The following is a 21121-nucleotide window of genomic DNA, read 5'->3' as shown; positions in this document are numbered from 1 at the left end:
ACTTTCTGTTACTCTGTCTGGACTGTCAGTGGCACCTTAGATCTAAAACCAGACTTGATATCACTAGACTGCTTTCCTCATTTTGTCCTCTTGTGGATTTTTTAATGGCATCCACCCTGAATCCCAAGCCAGGAGTCCAGAATAGCACTCATTTCTTTTTTTCTTCCTACCCTTCCTTCCCATATCTAAAAGTACCACAGATCTGTCAGTTTGCCCTCCTAAAACCTTCACCATTCCATCACACCCTTTCTATCCTCACTGCTGTTACCTTCTTTCAGGTCCTTGCTACCTCTAGCTTAAATTATTGGTGCTAAACTTTCCCACTGTTCAGTCTCTCGTTCCTCCGTCTTTTCACAGCCATGCTTCATAATGCCCTGATCTTCAGAAGTCTTCCCACCACCCTTTTGAAAATGTTCCAGATCCTTAACATGGCATTACAGGCATGTTTCTCATTGATCCTTCTCCTATGCACTTGCCATGTACCCTTGGCGTCACCCACACAATCTTTTAAAATACTCTTAGTATCTTCCTCTCCATGTCTCTTCTTCCGGTGCTTAAATGCCCTTTTCCTAGCCTTCCTGCCCAACTCAGTCACTCAGCAACCATTTAAGTGCCTTTTGTGATGGCTCATAGTCATTGTTTAAAACCCAGCTCAGATTTAACCATTTCTTATAGTTTTCTTGTTTTTTTGCCAGCATATGATATTTTATATATATACACAATATAGTATAAAGTATGCTTTTTTCTTTATGTAGCTTTGATACTGTTGGAGGATGTTTTACATCATAAAAATACTTATTGTGTAGGATTAACTGAGTGAAGAGAAACATTGTGGCTAGAACCAAAAAGAGTGAGGTTTTTGAAAGAGGTAAGGACTACTTAAAATGAATAAGGTAAAGTCAAAGGAAGAGAATTAGAGTTGCTAATGTTCCGAGAGGCAGAGGCATGGACTTCTGGCTGTGTCTTCTCCTTGTCTTCCTGGTTAGTGTTAGTGACTCCTGAGTTATTGTTTCCCACTGGTTAGCTCTTTGCCATGTAGGGTTAACCAAAATCTTCTTTAGTTACCTTCAGTACAAATCTGTATTTTTCTCTAACCAATGGCTCCTCATATAATCAGACTTTTCCCACATGTAATGGCTCCCATTTAGGCACATATGTCTCCGTGTTGCCCCTCATCATACATACTGTTGTAACTGTATGTTTTTTTCTTTCCCAACTATAATAATTTTTTTGTGTGCTCATCTAGTCTTCACAGATTTATGTATTTCCTTGTTCTTTGTGATTAGCTCTTTTTTCCCCAAACTCATTAATACATTTCTGTTGTTCTTAGACTCAACCTTTGCTTGCTTGACTAAAGCCATCATTGATTTCAGTTAGGTTTTTACATAAAAGGCTTCATTTTTATTGTAAATTACTGTGTCTATTTTAATTGAGCTGCTTTTAAGATATGATTATTTCATTTCTGCCTGTTACATAGGATTTCACATAATACTGCTAAGATTTTTAAGCAAACAGCTGAAGTTTTTCTTTTAAACAATCTTCTTTTAACAGTCTTAATCACAAATTTGTTATTTTATTCTTTTAATAAGTATTGTATTTCATGTAGCATATATTCATTGAAAGTATTACTATGGTAAAAATGTTTATGCAGTGATACATGTGTTTTATTTTCACTTGAAAACATGTTCTTTCACTTCCTTCATTATTAGTTTGGATTCTTAGTAATTGTAGATCATATCCTTATTTGAAGCAGCTGCTGAGAAGACTCAGAATGTTATTCTTGAATGGCAGCTGTATTTTTTTCTTTCATCGATAATTTTGAAAAGGACTTAATTTGCCTTAGTTCTTAGGTCATGATTAAAAGAAGGAACTATAAATCCCCCTATTAATAATTAATCTATTTTTCTAATTCTGACAATTTAATCAGACTGTTTAAAAATCCAGTGTTCCACACTCATTTAGTACCTTTCAGTCGCTAGATTTTTGCCTATTTTTACACACTGACTAGAACTGCAGAGTATTTAACATAAGTTTTAACCCTTAGGGTTTAATCTTTTGTCAGGACTGTAGCAGTGACAGTAATATTACTTTTTAAAAATTATCCATAATTTAGAGGAAGACATATTAAAAGTGTTAAATATAAATTGATTGTTTAATGTAAGGTAGCTTGTTTTCTATCAGAATATCATAGTTAATCTTATTTTACTCAGGTATCAAACAGTAATTTCAATATGGCTTTTAAGACTTTGAGATCACAGTCACTTTCTAGGCTTGGAAATTATAAATACAGAGTTAATGGACTAGCTTATTCTCTAAACCTCTACTAGGGAGCACTTTACAAAAACAATATATACAACCTAAATGGAGAATAATTGAAGCTCTCCCTATATTTTATTTTTTGTGTGTATTGTACTAAATTCAGTATTTCACCAACTATTCCATGTGTGTTTAATCAATGTCAAAAATAATTGTTTAAAAAAATCCAAATACAATTTTTCATTTTACAGTATAGATTAAAATTAGTAGACAAATTAACCATTATGCTTGATAATAACTAAGAAATAGTTTTGTCAAAATGTAAAGAACCCCAGCCATAAAATATTTGATCACATTATTTTTGATTGTTATAAAATGTAGTTTGCCTTTGGTTATTGTCATTGCTTACTTAAGTTCCATTGGCCATGTTGGTTTTTGGGAAAAGTTTTAGAAACTTCTGCCTTTCAGAAGCAACATATAACTTTTTATCCTTTTCCAGGATATGGAAAAATGAAATAAATCATACTAGTACTTTCAGAGTTTTACCTCATCCTTCTTTTGTTTACACGGCTAAATTCTATCCTGCTGTAAAAGAAGTGGTAGTTACAGGGTGTTATGATTCTGTGATACGGATATGGAAGGTTGATATGAGAGGGGATCCTGCGATATTGATTCGACAGTTTGACACTCACAGAAGTTTCATCAACTCTCTCTGTTTTGATATTGAAGGTATGTCAAAATATATTCCAAATGAAGGCTAGTTGCATGAAGAATTTTTTAAAAATAATTTTTGTTCATTAAGGTAATATTTTTAAGCTTGAGAGGGATTTTGTGTATTGATGATTATACATTTTTAGATTTATGTGTATTTTGCAGATCATATGATAGACCTGGGCACAGATTTGGCAGTCAGGGAGTTTTGTTTGTAATTTTAAAGTCATTAAATTCTGGGGGCGCCTGAGTGGCTCAGTCCGTTAAGTGTCCAGCTCTTGGTTTCAGCTCAAGTCATGATCTCAGGGTCATGACATTGAGCCCTATGATGGGCTCTGCGCTCAGCATGGAGTCTGCTTGTGTTTCTCCCTCTGCTCCTCCCCCTGCATATACTCTCTCTCTAATAATAAAATCTTTTTAAAAAATCATTTGTCATTAAATTCTTAAATTTTAGATTCAACTAATCTTTGCTGTAATAACCAGTCATATACCAAATTTCATAAATATATTTCGTTGGATTGGTAATTATCCCCTCAGTAGGCTTCTTTCTTTCTTTTTCCAGTAGGTTTCTTTTAAGTGGCTTTTGAGTTAAAGGGTAAAATGAGGAAGAAGAGGGAACTACCAAAAGAATATTAGATAGATAGCAGGGAAAACCTATATTTACACTCTCTACTGAGTACATTGTGCATTGAGCACCTCTGCATTCAGCTCACAGTTAATAGGTATGTATTATATAATTGTCTGAATGTATCTTAAGAAACATTCTATTGTTGGCAGTACTTAGGATGTTTCCAGCTTTCTCCTACCATGAACATGATTTCTCTGAATAATATAGATACACATGTACATATATGTATATACAAAACTTTGTTGCACTGTTTTATAATTATTTTCTTAACATAAATTCCTAGACCTGAGGTTTCTGAGTCAAACATTTCTGGAGTCCTTGCTTTGTGCTGTAATGTTTTTAAGTACGGATATATAGACTATAGCTATAATTAATTAGTATAGCATCCAGATCAAAATGAAAGTATTGCCAATATATTCAATCTAACTACAGGGATGATAAGAAATTGGAACACATTAAGGAAAAGTCACCAGGGATAGAAAGGTGCCTACAAACTTTGTCATAGTAGAAGTCATTCAGATTATAAAAGACATGAATTTCTTCAAATACTTGACTAAGATATGCATATGTGAAACAAAAAAGAAATCAGTCTGTATTGCTCCAGTAGAAAAAGATAGAGCTACCAAAGATGGATATTCTTTGTTCTGAATTGGAAAGAACGTCTAGTATCTAGAGCAGTTCATCAGTTGAATAGCTCCCTTGTAAAAAACCCAAGTTCACAGTTACTAAACAACCGTCTGTTCTTGATGGTGTGGGAGATACTCCTGAGTGAGTATACAGTGAGTTTGATGGTCTCTGAGGTCCCATTCAACTATAAAATGGTTTAACTCTAAGAATATATGTTAAGGGGCGCCTGGGTGGCTCAGTGGGTTAAGCCACTGCCTTCGGCTCAGGTCATGATCTCAGAGTCCTGGGATCGAGCCCCGCATCGGGCTCTCTGCTCAGCAGGGAGCCTGCTTCCTCCTCTCTCTCTGCCTGCCTCTCTGCCTGCTTGTGATCTCTCTGTTAAATAAATAAATAAAATCTTTAAAAAAAAAAAAAAAAGAATATATGTTAAACCTGAACACCTGTCATTTATCGTTTTATTCATTCCCTATTGTTTATTGAGTTTCTACTGGTCTCAGGCATTTTGCTAACAGTATATATTAGAATATAGGTGTTTTTTCAGGAATATAGAAGAGATCATATAGGTTAATAAAGGTGAGCAATATAGATAACATACTGGATAATTCAAATGATTTATTTGGCTATAGAATTTGACCTATATATAAATGCAATAAGATGCTCATTTCTTTGTGTATTCAATTTCATATGAGTAAAAAAGGGAATTAAGTCATCAAAAGTAATTCAGAAGAATGAAGAATTCATTTAAAAATAATTGGGAATTTATTATGATTTGTATTGGGGTTTTTTTATTTTTTAGGTTTTTTTTTCTTTTTACTAAAATACTGTTTAATAGCCCTCTGATTCTTTGTTATATTGGGATGTGTTTTCCCAATTTCATTTTGTTTCTACCTGGTGTAGCATTCACAAGTGAGTAATTTTTTTTTTTTTAAATAGGTCATCACATGTATTCAGGAGATTGCACGGGGGTGATTGTTGTTTGGAATACCTATGTCAAAGTCAATGATGTGCAACATTCAGTGCGCCACTGGAGTGTAAATAAGGTATATAAGATCATATTTAATACATGAGATTTAATTTTACAAATTAGAAAAAAATTGAACTACATGACTTTAGAAATAAGACATCAGGACATTCTTTCTCTCTTCTCAAAAAAATTTTTCTCAAGCCCTACAAAGTCAGTTATTATTGATGAATTGTCTAGTTTTCCTGATGGCTAAGTGATGATATAGCAGCTTAGTGAAAATTTGCATTTTGGCCAAACTTTACTTTCTTATCCTTGAACCCTAGTTTGTGATATGGCTTCACTGATCCATTACTGGAATTATGCTAAAATGAGGCCTATGTTATATTACCACCTATAAGTAATAACTTACATTTTCTGCTATTCATTTTCTTTTTTTTTTGACCCCCATAACATCACTCTAAAAACAGTGTGTTCAATGTTTTGTTAACAGTATTATTTTTCACAATTATGTAATCAACAGTATGTAATTATGACTAGGGTCTATCATTTACTCACAATAATTGTTTTCACTTGAGTTTTGCCAAGTAGGCAGAAACAGGTGATCTTTCATTTTTGGAAGAGATTGTTTTTAAGGTACCTGGTGTATTAAACAGTTTTATTGGTGCATATTCAGTATTTTTAATTAAAAGTATAAAATAAATTTTTAAACCTGAGTTTGTTTTATATAAGTTGATACAGTTTGTCTTATATGCTATATTTTGTTCTTCGGTGTTTTGTTCTTCTAACAGTTGTCCTCATTTGAAAAAAAGACATTCTAAGTGAAAAAGAATTTTTATGAACTTGAGTTAAATCTGTTGAATCTATCAGATCTATTTTTAAAACTTTATTTTTAGTCATTTTCATCTAGTCTATAGAATTAATGATTGATGGCTTGGGATTCATGTGATAACCTAATTTTACACACTTTAAAAAGAACTTTCTAATTACTTATATACCTAAGGGATTGACAAGGTTCCAAAGGCATCTTTTCCAATAAGTTGAGTGTACAGTGCAGAGTCTACTATATGTGTTAAAAAATCATGTTTCTTTACCTCACTATAATAACTAAAAGGCAAATTTACCTTCAAAATCTGCAGCCGGGTAGTTACTCAAGATAGTTCAAAATAAAAAGTTAGAAAATGAGCTGAAATATCTTTTGGTAGCTAATGCCCTAGGACAAACTGTAGATTTCTTAACTTGGTTCTCTTTAGCCATCAGTGTGAGAAATGCTAAATTATACTCATCTGTCCCTTAAGATGACATGTCCATGTGCTCTGGCACACACTCTGTGGTACAGGACATGAGCATTGAAACTAAGGCTTTTTTTGTTTGAGTATGAATATGATAAGGGAAAAATATAGAAGAGATCATTAACAGATACTATAAATGCTAAATCTGGTGGCACTTTTGTCGAATTCATGCCTAACACTTAACTTGTTAGACAGTTTTGTGTTTTTTTTTATTTTGCACACTTGCATCTGTGTAAGTGTTGCTCAGACCCCCAGCAGTGCATCCCCATCCCCAGGCTGTTGTAGTTCAGTCACTGCACCCCTCATCTGTGCTGTCAGTATTTGACTTCTGTAACAGCTAACAGCAGGCCTTCCTGTGGGCAGTGCGGTAGTGGGGCTTAGCTGCCGAGACTCGGATTGTAGCAGTTTGTCCCCCACCTCTGCTGGTGCCAAACCATCTCCGAAGAGGAGACCCTCTAGAGAAGGAGACAAAACGTACTAGCGGGTCCTCGAAGGAGGAGAAGGCTAATTCAGGATTCTCTCTGGGGCTTAAAGCAGACTTGCTTTGGCATCTCTGGACTTCTGTCTAAGCAGTTTGCATTTACGGTCTTTTTTCTTTTTTCTAGTAATCCACTCAAGAAGGACCTTTAGTAATTTTTCCTATGTAAGTCTCATCCAGGCAGATTTTCCTTCAGTATGTAGGTCTTTTTTTTTTTTTTAAAGATTTTATTTATTTATTTGACAGAGAGAGATCACAAGTAGGCAGAGAGGCAGGCAGAGAGAGAGAGAGGAGGAAGCAGGCTCCCTGCAGAGCAGAGAGCCCGATGCAGGGCTCGATCCCAGGACCCTGGGATCATGACCTGAGCCGAAGGCAGAGGCTTTAACCCACTGAGCCACCCAGGTGCCCCAGTATGTAGGTCTTTCTTGACATCATTTGTCAGACACCTCCTGTAGCTACCTTAAGTAACTACCAAAAAAAAAAAAAATTCCTAGAGGCTCAGGTGCACTTAAGATTCAACTCCACCTGGGACCCGCCGCCGTGGCCTAGGAAGGCATTGCTGCTGGAGCTGTAATGGCCATTAATACTGCTTTACAAGAGGTGCTGGAGAACACCCTCATCCACGATGGCCTAGCACATGTAGTTTGAAGAGCTGTCAAAGTCTTAGATAAGGGCCAAGCCCATCTTTGTGTCCTCGAATCCAACTCTGATGAGGTGTATGTCAAGTTGGCGGAGGCCCCTTGTGCTGAACACCAAATCAACCTAATTAAGGTTGATAACAACAAGAAGCTAGGGGACTGGGTATGCCCTCTGGAAGCTGACAGGGGGAAACCGCATCAAGTCATTGGTTGCAGTTGTGTGGGCGTTAAGGACTGTGGCAAAGTCTCAGGCCAAGGATGTCATCGACAAGGATGAATATTTCAAATGCAAGAAATGAACAAATAAAAAATTTGATTCTTGTTCCTCAAAAAAAAAAAAAAAGCCACAAACCTAAAATTACAATCTAAATGAAATGATCTTGGATTATGATGCCAGTCACATACCTTTTTTAGGACAAAAGTACAAGTAAGAGCATGAAGAAGTAATCTCACACTGAAATAGAACTTGAAAGTTAATTCTATACTAACTCTTGAAGTCATAAAAATTAGAAGCTTTTCTTATATGATGGTAAGCAAAAAAATACAAAGTTAGAAGTTGTGTTTTAGGAAGTGCTTATTTGGGAATACATCACAAAAATGCTAATTAAATGTAGCTATATATATATGTGTGTGTATATATATATACACACACATATATATATACACACACACACACACACTACTAGCTTTATTTTCAACCTATAACTGAAGTTACTGGGATTCCTTTTGCTAATGATTTTAAAGGATCCTTTAAATTGCAGTCAAAAATGACTGACAAATTAATTTTGTGCTCTAAAATGGGTTTCATATTAGACAAACTGTACAGTGATAATATTTTATAATCTTTTTTAATCATTTTAGGAAATTAAAGAGAGTGAGTTTAAGGGGATTCCTATAAGTTATTTGGAGGTTCATCCCAATGGAAAACGATTGTTAATCCATACCAAAGACAGTACTTTGAGAATTATGGATCTCCGAATGTAAGTATATTTCTATATTGACAGGTTAAGCACTAATAGAATAAGAAATGAGTTAATTCATACTTATAAAATACAGCTGTGGTTCTCATATAGACAGTTTTTCCCCTCAGAAGACATCTTACATTGTTTAGAGGCATTTTTGAATGTTAGAATTTAGTGGATAGAGACCAGAGATACTGCTAAGCATCCTACAGTTTATAAGACAGTCCCCCACAACAAAGAATTTTCTGGCTCAAAATGTAAACTGTTCTGAAGCTGAAATGTAGTCAGTTGCTTTTTGTTGTCACAATTAAAAAAAAAAAAAAAGAGGAAGCCTCTGCCTTAGAATATCTTTTATCTCTCTTACAATACTGCTATAGCATAGTACTATGCAATAATACTGTAACAGAATGACACAGCTTTTGATTAATATATCCTTGTTTTTCCTATTTTGTGTTATTTCTAAATAAGGAAAGGAAATTTTCTTAATATAAAAAGTGGAAGCAGAATGCTGGAAAAGCCAGCATAGTTTTCCAGTGTGCTTTTGTTTTGTTGTTAAGTGTACCAATAAAACAAATGAGAACTCTAGTTTTATTAGATTTCATGATTGTGTTTAGAAAGGAAAATGTAATGTATACTAGTTTATTCTGCAACATTTTTGTAGGGCTAACTCTTCAGGCTTTCGTTTATGTAGAGCTGTTCAGGATACTGGCATCAGTGCTGTGAGAGAATGATTAGCAGAGTAGTTCATCAGGAGTTTATAATCTAGTTACAATACCTCCAAAATAACACAAAACATTTAATTAGGCTAAATTGTGAGATCTTCTAGGAATGGGATCTGCCTTATTCTTCTTTTATACATAGTACCCATGTCATGCTTGAGAGATAGCAAGTACTTGATATGTATTATTTTAATGACTATAAATACTTAATAAAAGGCTTATATCTTTCATGGCAGATAAAGGTAAGGATGGCTGTACTATAGTCTTCTGTTAAAGGCTCTGTAGAGAGGCTGGCCTTTGAGCTCAATATAAAGGATGGATAGAATTTAGATAAGATAGAAGTTGGTCAGGAGGGTGGAAAACATGAAAAACCTGGAATAAAATTCAGAGGTAGAATAATAGAAGTTGTGATCAAGTCAGGGTGAGTAAGTCTGTAAGAACATTAATTTCTTGATAGTGCTGAGAAAGAATTTTTTTAGAAATAGAGATTAGTGCCAGGTTTTAAAATGCCAGGCGTAAAGAATTTGGTTATTCTCTTTTCAAGTAGTGGATAGTATTCAGCTTAGACTTCTGCTTGGGCTCTAGAGGCGAACTGCTTAGTGTCAAATAACACCTTTTCCATCCCTGACCAACTGATGAACCATTCTGAGACTCTCCTCCTCACTCAAATGGGGGAAATAATATACCATATTCATAAGAGTTTCGTGGGGAGTAAATAAGTTTACACATGTAAAGTATGGCAAGGACTCCAGAAACTTTTCAGCCAATAACCTCAGGTCTGGGAATTTATGTGGAAATAATGATAAAACAGTGAAAAAATACGTATACACAAGATTGTATGTAGAAATCATGTTCATGGTAAGGGAAAGCTAGAAACATCCTAACTGTTGTCCCATAGTAGAAGAATTCTTAAGGTATGTTTAGACAGTGATATATACCTACTAAAATGAATACATAATCTATATTTTCTGACAAAAGTGCCATTATTCATGATTTATTGTTAAATGAAAAAAAAAACATATAATGGGACACTGTTTGTAATGTCCTCTCTGTAAACCAGGGATGATAATAGTACTTACCTGGCATGTAGTGAGCACTAAAATAATGTTAGCTGTTGGGGCGCCTGAGTGGTCGGTTAAGCATCTGGCTCAGATCATGATCCCAGAGTCCTGGAACTGAGCCCCGCATTAGGCTCCCTGCTCAGCCGGGAGCCTGCTTCTACCTCTCCCTCTGCGGTTCCCCCTGCTTGTGCTCTTTCTCAAATAAATAAATAAAATCTTAAGAAAAAATGTTAGCTATTATTCACAAATGAAAAAAGTCTAGAAGATTATATACCTATTTAATAGAGGATTTAATAATATTTTTGTCTAATATTCCTGCAAGGATCCAAGTATCTGTTGTGTGATTTCAAAAATTTACCACATGGGAAAAATATAAGAATATAAAAATCTTACACATTTTTAAGTAACCAACTCAAATGCTGCTTCCATAACGTAGGCTCTCTCTTCATAGCTAGAAATAATCATTTTGGGGACGCCTGGGTGGCTCAGTCGGTTAAGCATCTGCCTTCAGCTTAGGTCTGCGGTGACCATGGCGCTCCCTCCTCAGTGGGGAGTCTGCTTCTCCCTCTCCTTCTACCCCCACCCCTGGCTCATGCTCTCGATCTCTCTCTCTCAGATAAATAAAATCTTTTTAAAAAAGAAAGAAAGAATCACTTTTATCCAAATCATTTTGTTTTCTTGTGGCACTTTCTACCTCCAATTTCCATTTTATATTGATGCATTCCTTCTCCCTCCTAAATTATAAACTTCCTGAGCTCTGGGACTCTCTCTTCTTTATTCTTCATCCATCATAGAATGTCTATCATGTAACAGATTCTCGAAAAATTGTTTGTTAAATGCAAAAGAAGTATTTAAAAGAAATGGTTTTTTTTAACTACCAGTCTTTTCAATGGGTAGGATAGGTTACATTTGTGAAATCTTTTTTCTTTGTAGATTAGCAGCAAGGAAATTTGTGGGTGCAGCAAATTACCGGGAAAAGATTCATAGTACTTTGACACCATGTGGGACTTTTCTCTTTGCTGGAAGTGAGGATGGTATAGTATATGTTTGGAACCCAGAAACAGGTAAATATTTAATTGACCTTAAAACATTTTTAGGGTTTGTTTTTATTTTTGAAGAAGTGGGGAAACTATCATTTTATGGAATAATTTTCAAGAAAATTCTGATTTCAGGTTCTCAATTATGTTTTTCAAGATGGGAGAGCTGATAGTGGGACTCAGCTGTAGTCTATATTAGATTCTGTCTTTATTGTTTTGATATCTTCATGGATTTGGATTTTGTATTATAATTCAAGGTTTATTCTTTCCTTGCCTATAATAAGGTATTAGAAATCTTAAGAGAAGTATTTTTTATTGTGGTTGACATACGATATTATGTTAGTTTCAGGTATACAACAAACATAATGATCCAACAGTTATATACATTACAAAATGCTCCCAGTCATAAGTGTAGTTACTATGTGTCACCATACAAAGTTATTTTACAGTATTATTGACCATATTCCCTGTGCTCTGTAAGAGAAGTACTTAAGATTGTAATGCAAAATTTGGAATGTAAGTGGGTATACAAATGGCTAAATATCTGTAACGTATTTTTTATTAGAAGTAATTATATTCCTGTCAAAGTTTTGGTGTCTGAAATTTAATAGCAATTTACCTGGAGTGCCTGACTGGCTCAGTTGATAGAGCTTGCCAGTTTTGATCCTTAGAATCATAAGTTTGAGCCTCATATTGCATACAGAGATTACTTAAAAGTAAAATCATTAAAAAAGAAAAACAAAAGCAAGTTACCTCAATTACTGTAATTCATGTTTTTCCAATATAGTAAGTATATTGGGAAGTTTATTTGTACTTCACCTTTGCTTTTCAAAAGAAAAGTTAAAGCCACATAAACATTTTTAGTAATAAGTTGGGAGTATTTTATAAAATTTAAAATATCTTTAGTCAATAGTATTTGGTTCACTGTGTTAATTTTCTTCATTTTTTTTCCTTAAGTTTTTCATCTAAATTCCAGTTAGTTAACACACAGGGTAAATATTAGTTTCAGCTGTGGAATTTAGTGACCCATCACTTCATATACAACACCCATCACAGCACATGCCCTCCTTAATCACACATTCTCCATCTTTCCTTTAAGCATTTTTGACTAGTCGGTTCATTTGGAGGTTTTTCTCTTACTGTGTTTTGATGCTTTGACATCAGTTTGGAAGTGTTAAATCTCTTTATCCTTCAATAAATTGTTCTTGGTTGTTTGCTTTTTGAATTCCAGTTCTTATAGGTTCCTTAGACCTCTGCTATAGGCCTCTTTTAGCCCATTGATAATCATATCTATCTTTAAAGCAGGTAATACCTCAGTCTCTGGAAAAAAAGAAATAGAAAAATGAATTCCCCACCAAACCTCCCTCAACCAGTGTCTTCAGTTTAAGGCCCTCAGTTCCTCCCAGAGTTCTCCGTGAGTTCTTTGTTATTAGCTGGCGTTTGCTCAGCTGTCAAATCTCAAGAGTCAGGTACTTCCCTCCTGCTAAGCTCTTTTGTTTTTTGTTTTTTTCTTCTGTGCCTTGAAAATCTCATTGAAGAGTTAGAATGAGAATTAGAAAAAGGAGGTCCAATAGGATGAAAAATAATTAATATAAGAATTGCTCAATTATTTTTAAGTAATCAAGGTCTTCATGTATATAATGTGAGCTTTGTTATTATTTACTGTGTTTTTAGTTATTTACAGAATAATCTTCTAATGAGAGATATTTGAGGTAGTACAAATTATTGCATGTCTTTTCTTATTTAGGAGAACAAGTAGCAATGTATTCTGACCTGCCATTCAAATCACCCATTCGAGACATTTCTTATCACCCACTTGAAAATATGGTTGCATTTTGTGCATTTGGGCAGAATGAGCCAATTCTTCTGTATATTTATGATTTCCATGGTAAGTTCAGTGCTGATAAGAAAAGAATATTTTAAGTAACCTTTCCTTTTAGTCTGAACCAGGAATCATGAGCTTTGTGAAAACTGTCAACCTTTGTATTAATAAAGCTCCCTTGAATATATTTTAAGACACATATTAAATAGATTATATTATTATATGTTACAACATTTTATTTTTCCATAAGCACTATTATTATGGAGTTGAAATATCAGCAAAGGTATACATAAATGGTTGTGTCTTTTTGTTGGAATCACAGAAAGGTGATCATCACTTTTTTTCTAACTTTAAACAAATAAAATTCACCTAAAAATTATTTGAGAATGTGTTAACTAAATTTAAAAGGTAAACAACATTTGGGACCTTTAATATGCTCAGCTGAATGTTTAGTTTCTTACTCCGTGTTTTTTGTTTTTCCCTAAAGTACAAGGTTGTAATCTAAAGTTTTAAGAATTTCTTAGCTTAGGGGCGCCTGGGTGGCTCAGTGGGTTAAAGCCTCTGCTTTCGGCTCAGGTCATGATCTCAGGGTCCTGGGGTCGAGCCCCACATCGGGCTCTCTGCTTAGCAGGGACCCTGCTTCCCCCTCTCTCTCTGCCTGCCTCTCTGCCTCATTGTGATCTCTCTCTGTAAAATAAATAAATAAAATCTTTTTAAAAAAAAAAAGAATTTCTTAGCTTAAAAAGAAGGTAAAGCATCAAATATCAGTGAAAATAAGATCTGGAATTAGAAATTTAATGTCTTTTTCTACTCTAAAATTACACTATTCTGTCTTTCTGAGAAAAAATAAGGATATGACTTGGGCACACTTTTCAGGAATAAAATGGTATTCTTAGAATTATTTGGATTTATGCTATTTTCATACATTTCTTTAACTTCTGTCCTGAAATTAGGATTTCATTGTTCTGCACTGTATTTACTCATAGTACTGTCACTCCCAAAATTGCAGTTTGATTTTCTTTACATATTAAATCTTGTTCAAAATAAACAATCTCATTAGTCTCTGATTTATTTAGGATATCATATATCATCATTCAGTTTTTCTGCTAAGCTAGACAGGCTTACATACAATATCTTAAATGCATAAATATACAATTACATACCTATATATAATGTAACATTAACATGGGGTTATTTGGCAGAGAGTCTTAAATTTAAAAGAAATGTGAGTCATTCCACTTATTGCATTAATACAGATATTGGTTAGCAGTTAATTGGTTATTGGTTAATTGTTCTGGTCAATGCTAAATTATTAAGACAGTTAAGTTCTAAACCTGAAGTTGTTGATCATTGTGTAGATTTTATTATGCTCTTCCAGGCAAATTATATTAGGGAAAAAAAATATGTAAAATTGATATTTATTTTGAAAAATTTTTCCTAGAAGAAATAGCTAATTTCTCTAATGCATATTCAGGCCTGGTGTCTAGTTCAAACAGGCTGAAAAACAGGCTGAAACAGGCTGTTCTTTGTGTGCACTCTCACTCTTCACTTGAAGGAGAGTCACACCTAGGCGCCCCATCCTCATCACTGGGCCTAGAATACAGAAGCAGGCCGCACAGTTATTTCCTCAGAACCTTTAGAACTTTCACAACAGTTGCCATTCAATTCCTAATGTGCTTTGTAGGCTTTTGAAATTTTCATAAGGGCAAGTGGAAGTTCCACTCTTTATCTTTCTTTTTTCAGTATTTTTTCCTGTCTTTGATCCATCATCAGGTTAGCCCAGTTGGGTTTGCCAGTTTGGTTTTTAGACCGTTGGCATTTAGACCAAGAAGTCCATTCTAGAAACATAAGCAGAAAGAGCAAAGCATTTTTAGGAGTTCAGAAGCAGAGGTTTTAGGTTCAGTTCTGTTTCTGTGTAGCTTGTGCAAGCCTCTTGCCTTCCTGAAGCTCCATTTCCTCATCTGCTAAGTGGCACCGCTACTGTCCACACCTGTGCTACCCCGGAGAGCCATTTGTGAGGATACTGTGAGGCAGGGACTGTGAAAGTACTTTGTAAATTGATAAGGACTGCAATAAAGAAAAAAGGTAAAATGTGTTGTTATCATGCTCATTTAACCCATATATACTTGACTTTATGGGAACTGAGGTTTTAATATGCTGATAAGTACCTCTATATGAAAGGGAATTGAGAAAAGTTTTTTCCCTCTCTTTTATTCATTCTCTTGGCAGCCCTTTTTTTAAAAATTATGATTAGAATGTTTACCTTTCTGGGTCAGTTGTATTAGAAAATAGAATGCATGAAGTTAAGGACATTATATCTATACTGTATTAATATAGAAAAGGAAAGAATTCCAAGTGTTTCAGAAATTAAAATGTTCAAATAATACACATGAAATTAAAATTATTTTGTGCCATGATTTTCTATCACAATTTTCAGTGTACTAACACCTTTACAAACAAAATTCAGAATGTTTCAACACATTTCCCTAACTCTTTGCTGCCTATTTTTAAAATGAGGAAGCTTAGGAAGAAGTTACATAATCCCAAGCAATCCAGGATTTAGCACAGTTCTTGTGAATAGTATGTAGTCATAAGAAAAAAAAAAGTTGTTTTAGACTCTAAAGTGTTTTAGTCATTAAAAGCAAGCCATAATCATCAAGTCAATAGTATTTAGGTTTTTCATTAAAGCCTACAATATTTATCATTAACCTGTTACAGCTTTGCCTTATATTTTACTTATTTTTAATGCAGGAATATTTTCCCCACACTTTCTTGGCTGAAAATAAAGTTTACATGTATCTTTACAGAAATGTTTTTAGTGGCATAAAATTTGAAAGATGTAGAACAGTTACATGATTTTTAAATAGTATTTATCAGAGCTACTCATACATTTATGTATTTTTCAAGAAAAATGGAGCAAACTCATTTTTTTTTTGGTAAGTTAAATAAGCTGCGAATGAGACCACAGTGGTAGCTAAATGTATCATCTATCTTTCAGTTCTAGCAAAATCTGTGAAGAGTCAGCAAGCGTCTTTCCCTGTTAAGCATGTGTTCAGGTTGTGGTCTTTTGGGTCTTTCATTCTACTGACTTTTTGCTTTTTTTGGTAAGAAATACAATTTTTACTTTCAGAAGATAGTTTTATTTGCCTGATGCTGAAAGGGTTAATCATCTAGTAATACAAAATTTAGTCACAGAGTACCACAAACAATGTACTTTTAGGATTCCCATAATAACAGAGTGCTAGTCAGAAGAAACGGCTTCTGCTGAATTAAATTTATGAAGCTAGACTTTAGCAGTTAATGTTCTGTTATTAATATTTGTCTACCTCCATCTCTAGGATCCTGTTCTACATGTAGTGATAATCATAACTAATACTTTCAAAGCACTTACTTTGTTCCTGGTACTGTTTTAAGCACTTTACATATATTTACTTCATTTTTCACAATAATCTTAAGACATAGGTCCTATAATTATCCTCATTTTACATGAGCCAGGACTTGAATCCATACAGTCTGGATTTGGAGACTGTGCTCTTATTTGCTGCACTAACCTGCCTTTTTAGCAAATTTCCTGAAATACTAGCTTTTAATTTTCTAATAAGCAAACCTTTTTTTCCTGCAATACGATTTGCTTTATGCCTTTCTATGATTTCTTTGTATTATTTGTACTTTGAAAGCAGCAGAGGTGAAGGCTTATTCATCTTTCTGTTATCAGTACCTAGCCTGAATACTGACACACAATGAATATACATGTAGTAGGATCGAGTGCTAATTTGGGAAGTTCTCCTTATTGATAATCCCAGGTGATGAGCCTAATTTTCCACTAGGTGGCAGTCTCTTCTCTGAATCAATGTTAACTCTCCCTTGCTTGGTCGTAGTATCTTAGGCAAGACAAATCTTTATTGAGCATCTACTGTGTGCCAAGTTGAGCAGGACTGTAAAATCCAGGAATTAGACCCAGATTACCATGCTCTTTTCCAGTCTTTTATGCTTCCCAAGTAGTTGATAAAACCTCTGGAAGAATTTTAGTTACACTGAACAGCAATCCCTACCATTGACCCTGGATGTGATTTTATTTAAAAAATTCATATTCATTAATGACCACCTATATTGTTGTTGTTGATAGCTTTATTTTTCACACTGTGACATACTGTATTCAAGGTAATGAAGATAATGAAGGTAATGAATACCTTTATGTTCCTATAAAAATTTTGTTACATAACTTGCTCATTGACCAAAAGTCCATGGTGTTTGCAATTCCTAATGTCTAATCTAGTACCTGGTATATTCCTAATGTGCAGTAAGTGTTTGAAATGAGAATTACAATCCTATAGAATAGCATTTTCCCCTTATATTTTCTAAAAATATAGAATGAAAGTCATGATCAGTGAGTAAATTGGAGGCTAATAATAATAGTGGTAGTAGTAGCAGTTAACATTTATCAAACATTTACTGTGTGTCCTCTACTCTTATGAGCTTTTTATTTACATCCTTCCATACAGTCCTTTCAAAACCCCGTAAGGTAGATACTATTATTATCCTCATTTTGCAGATGATGAAACTGAGGTACAGGGAGAATGAAGTAATTTACATAAGGTCACACATTTGTTAAAGTTTATTCAGCTGTCTGAGTCCAGAGCCCATACTCTTAAAACACTAAACTACTTAGTCTTTGCATTTCCTATTTCATGAAGTAATTTATTTTTTTTTAAAGATTTTATTTATTTATTTGACAGAGAGAGATCACAAGCAGGCAGAGGGGCAGGCAGAGAGAGAGGAGGAAGCAGGCTCCCCACCGAGCAGAGAGCCCAATGCAGGGCTCGATCCCAGGACCCTAGGATCATGACCCGAGCCAAAGGCAGAGGCTTTAACCCACTGAGCCACCCAGGCACCCCATCATGAAGTAATTTAATTAAAAGGGTAACCAGATATTCCTATGATGAAGTATATTGTTTTCAATTTTAATATTCAGGAGGAGTTATTTGGTTATTTTAATATTAATAGTTCAGTCTTTTACAAATGTTGGGGTTAATTATAATGCCTTAAGTAATTATATTTTCAGTATAATCCAAAATATGAATTATCTTTATTATGCAGCATTCAGTTTTAATAGAGCCAACTTTATAATATTTTTGCAACAAGATAATGTCTAATTGAAATTAATTTAGTATGCATAGTTGTCTATATAATTTCATAGTGTTCTTAAAGTACTAATGATGAATGATTCAAAGACACACTCAATTACTACCAATTCTCATACTTGGATAAGATTATACAGTAACATATATAATTGATTGTAGGTCATAGTTTAAGTATCTATTTTTAGCCTAGTAGAAGAATTAAGAGATAGAAATGCCATATTTGAAGACGTGCTTAAGCTACCTATTTCTTGGTTGTATCCTGAAGTCGGTATTTTAATATTCTCCACATAATGGATATTTTGATTTCAAAGGCTGTGCCATTCAAGGAATCAGTACAAATCAAAAACTAGCTTTGAACATAAACCAGAGCCCTGAATTCCTCATCCAGGCTTTTTGTTGTTGTTGTTGTTAATGCTTACATTCGTGCTTTTTAAAGCACACCAAGAAGAAAGAGCAGTACAGTGCAAAATAGTGTGTCGGGAAAGGCTGGAGTAGGAGATAACTCTGGAGTAGGAGTTAACTCACTGGGGTTCTAGACAAAGTACCATCACTTTCTCTTTGACGCTGGTCAAGTAACAGCGTTTTTGCATCTGTTTTTTAATCTGTAAAATCAAAATACCTGTCCTGTTTTATCTCAGTGTTTCATCAAAGGCAGAAATGAAACTGTAAAGCATGGTGTGGAGTGGGGATACACTAAGAGCTCCTGAGCCAGGCTGCAGTCGAGGAATCCTAGCTGCTTTCTGTAGCAGTGCACATATCACACAAAGCACCTGAATAGCATTATGGGTGAGAAGTGATTGTTAATGGAGTAGGAAATCAACAAAGGACAATAGCATGTACTTCAGGAATATAGAGATAGTTTATTATATTTTGGTGTTCACCTAACAGATTTGCTGAATGATGGTAGATGCTCTTGCTTTTGGTTGGCTTTGAGACATGAATCTGTTACACTTTCTTGTTAAAAGACTTTGGACAGTTTCATAAGTAATACTGGTTCTCCTTGACATGTTAAATATTCCAAGAAGTACAAAATAACTAACAGGCCCTGAATATACCTGGGCTACTAGAGTCAAAGTGTTACTCAGTAGAAATTCTCTGATCAATCCACACAGTTTCTTAAATTAGCTGAAGTAGGAACAAGTCAAGCCCCGTAAAATACAGTTTAAAAAAGAAAAAGTTTTAAGCACTTCAGCGTTCTTGTCTTAGTCCATTCTGACAGCTATAACAGAATACCAGAGACTTCATGGCTTGTAAGCAACACAAATTTATTTCTTAACAGTTCTGAATGCTGGGAAGTCCCAAGATCAAGGCTTGGCAGGTTCGGTGTCCAGTGAGAACTCACTTTCTGGTTCACAGATGGCACCTTTTAGCTGTAACCTCACATGGTAGAAGGAACAAGGGAACTCTCTGAGGCCTCTTTTATAAGGGGATTAGTGCTTTTCTTATCCATAAGGGCTGTGTTCTCATGCCTCCCAAAGGCCCCACCTCCCAGTCCCACCACTCTGGGCATGAGGACTTTAGCATGGGAATTTCAGGGGGACACAAACATTCAGACCACAGAAATTCCCTACACATAGCAAATGCTAGAGGAAAGCAAGAGGATGCTGCATAACTGCTGAATGCTGGGAACCTCATTCAGTAGACCTACCAGCTTACAGTAATGCTATGATGAGAAATAGAATCATTTATAAGAAAGAATTAGGTATCCAGTAAAGTGACTGTACCCATGAACAGAACTGTGTCCAACAACAGATCTTGAACAAAGGGATTAAGTGTTGAACCAAAAGGAAATCTTACTGTTTATATAGTGTAAGAGAAAGAATATTTGGGTTTTTTAGTTGTACTTTGCTCTAAAGTCAATAACTTAAGTAAACATAGGTTTTAATAATAACAAACCTTTTATTCACTTCAATGCAAAGGGCTCTAGATTAAAATATCTTATTTCCTCTATTCTTCCTCCTATCAAGATAAAAATCTCCTGAGAAAACCATGTTATTTCTTATAATTGTTTAAGGCCAGAACATACACAAAAGCACTGACCTTATTATAAATCAAAATTTGATTATTAGTTATTAAAACACTTCATGAATTTTTTAATTGTATAAAATTTAGAATCCCCAATTTTAGCCAATTGTAGGTAGATTTGGAAGTAATTTGATAGGTATAACGTTCCTTTAAGCAAATGTAGTTGCCACCTGTATGTTCTCAGCCCGTTGTGGATACATAGTTATCCTGTAACTGTTACCACAGTAAGCACATAGTGATTTCTTGTTGACCTCTGAAAGATTCAAACCCCAAGAGGGGGCCGGTGTCTTTGTATTCCCAGAGCCTCTCTAGTGCACTTCTCAAAAAGTGGTGTATGGATGGGGTGACAGTGTTAAAATTTTGAGTTTTGGGGCACCTGGGTGGCTCAGTCAGTTAAGTACCTGCCTTTGGCTCAGGTCGTAATCCCAGGGTCCTAGGATAAAGCCCTGTGTCTGGCTCCCTGCACAGCAGGGAGCCTATTTCTCCCTCTCCTCCCAGCTCCTGCTCTTTCTTGTTACCTCTATCTCTCTCTCTCATTCTCAAATAAATAAGTAAAATCTTAAAAATAAATAAATAAAATAAAATTTTGAATTTTAGCAGGTTAGGTTAGAATTTTAATTGTACGAAGTTAAATTAGCTAAAGAAGAGAAAATGACTAAGTGAAGAAATACAGTTCTTTAATTGCAACATCATATCCAGTCGTGGCCTATGTAAAAATGTTTTAGATAGCTTTGAAATGTCAGAAGCATTGAGTTTGAGGGAA

General features: G+C 34.7%; 1 protein-coding gene and 1 pseudogene across 10 annotated transcripts in view; both read left to right on the top strand.

Annotated features, from left to right (window-relative positions):
• Nucleotides 1-21121, top strand: part of AHI1 (Abelson helper integration site 1) — a 214339-nt gene that overhangs the window by 50584 nt on the left and 142634 nt on the right. For all 10 annotated transcript variants that reach the window (XR_007128105.1, XR_007128106.1, XM_047733429.1 and 7 more), the window contains exons 13-17: nt 2756-2985; nt 5156-5262; nt 8453-8571; nt 11267-11397; nt 13118-13258. Coding sequence is in view for 8 of the 10 variants with exons in the window: in XM_047733429.1 (XP_047589385.1) it covers nt 2756-2985; nt 5156-5262; nt 8453-8571; nt 11267-11397; nt 13118-13258 (728 nt within the window). In the remaining 2 variants the exon portion in view is untranslated. The remainder of the gene's footprint in view (nt 1-2755; nt 2986-5155; nt 5263-8452; nt 8572-11266; nt 11398-13117; nt 13259-21121) is intronic.
• Nucleotides 7500-7890, top strand: LOC125102332 (40S ribosomal protein S12-like; annotated as a pseudogene).

The sequence above is a fragment of the Lutra lutra genome, chromosome 6, assembly GCF_902655055.1.
Source record: "Lutra lutra chromosome 6, mLutLut1.2, whole genome shotgun sequence".
Classification (NCBI taxonomy): Eukaryota; Metazoa; Chordata; class Mammalia; order Carnivora; family Mustelidae; genus Lutra; species Lutra lutra.
Note: the sequence above shows the minus strand (reverse complement) of the source record. Positions and strands in the feature narration are given on the sequence as shown.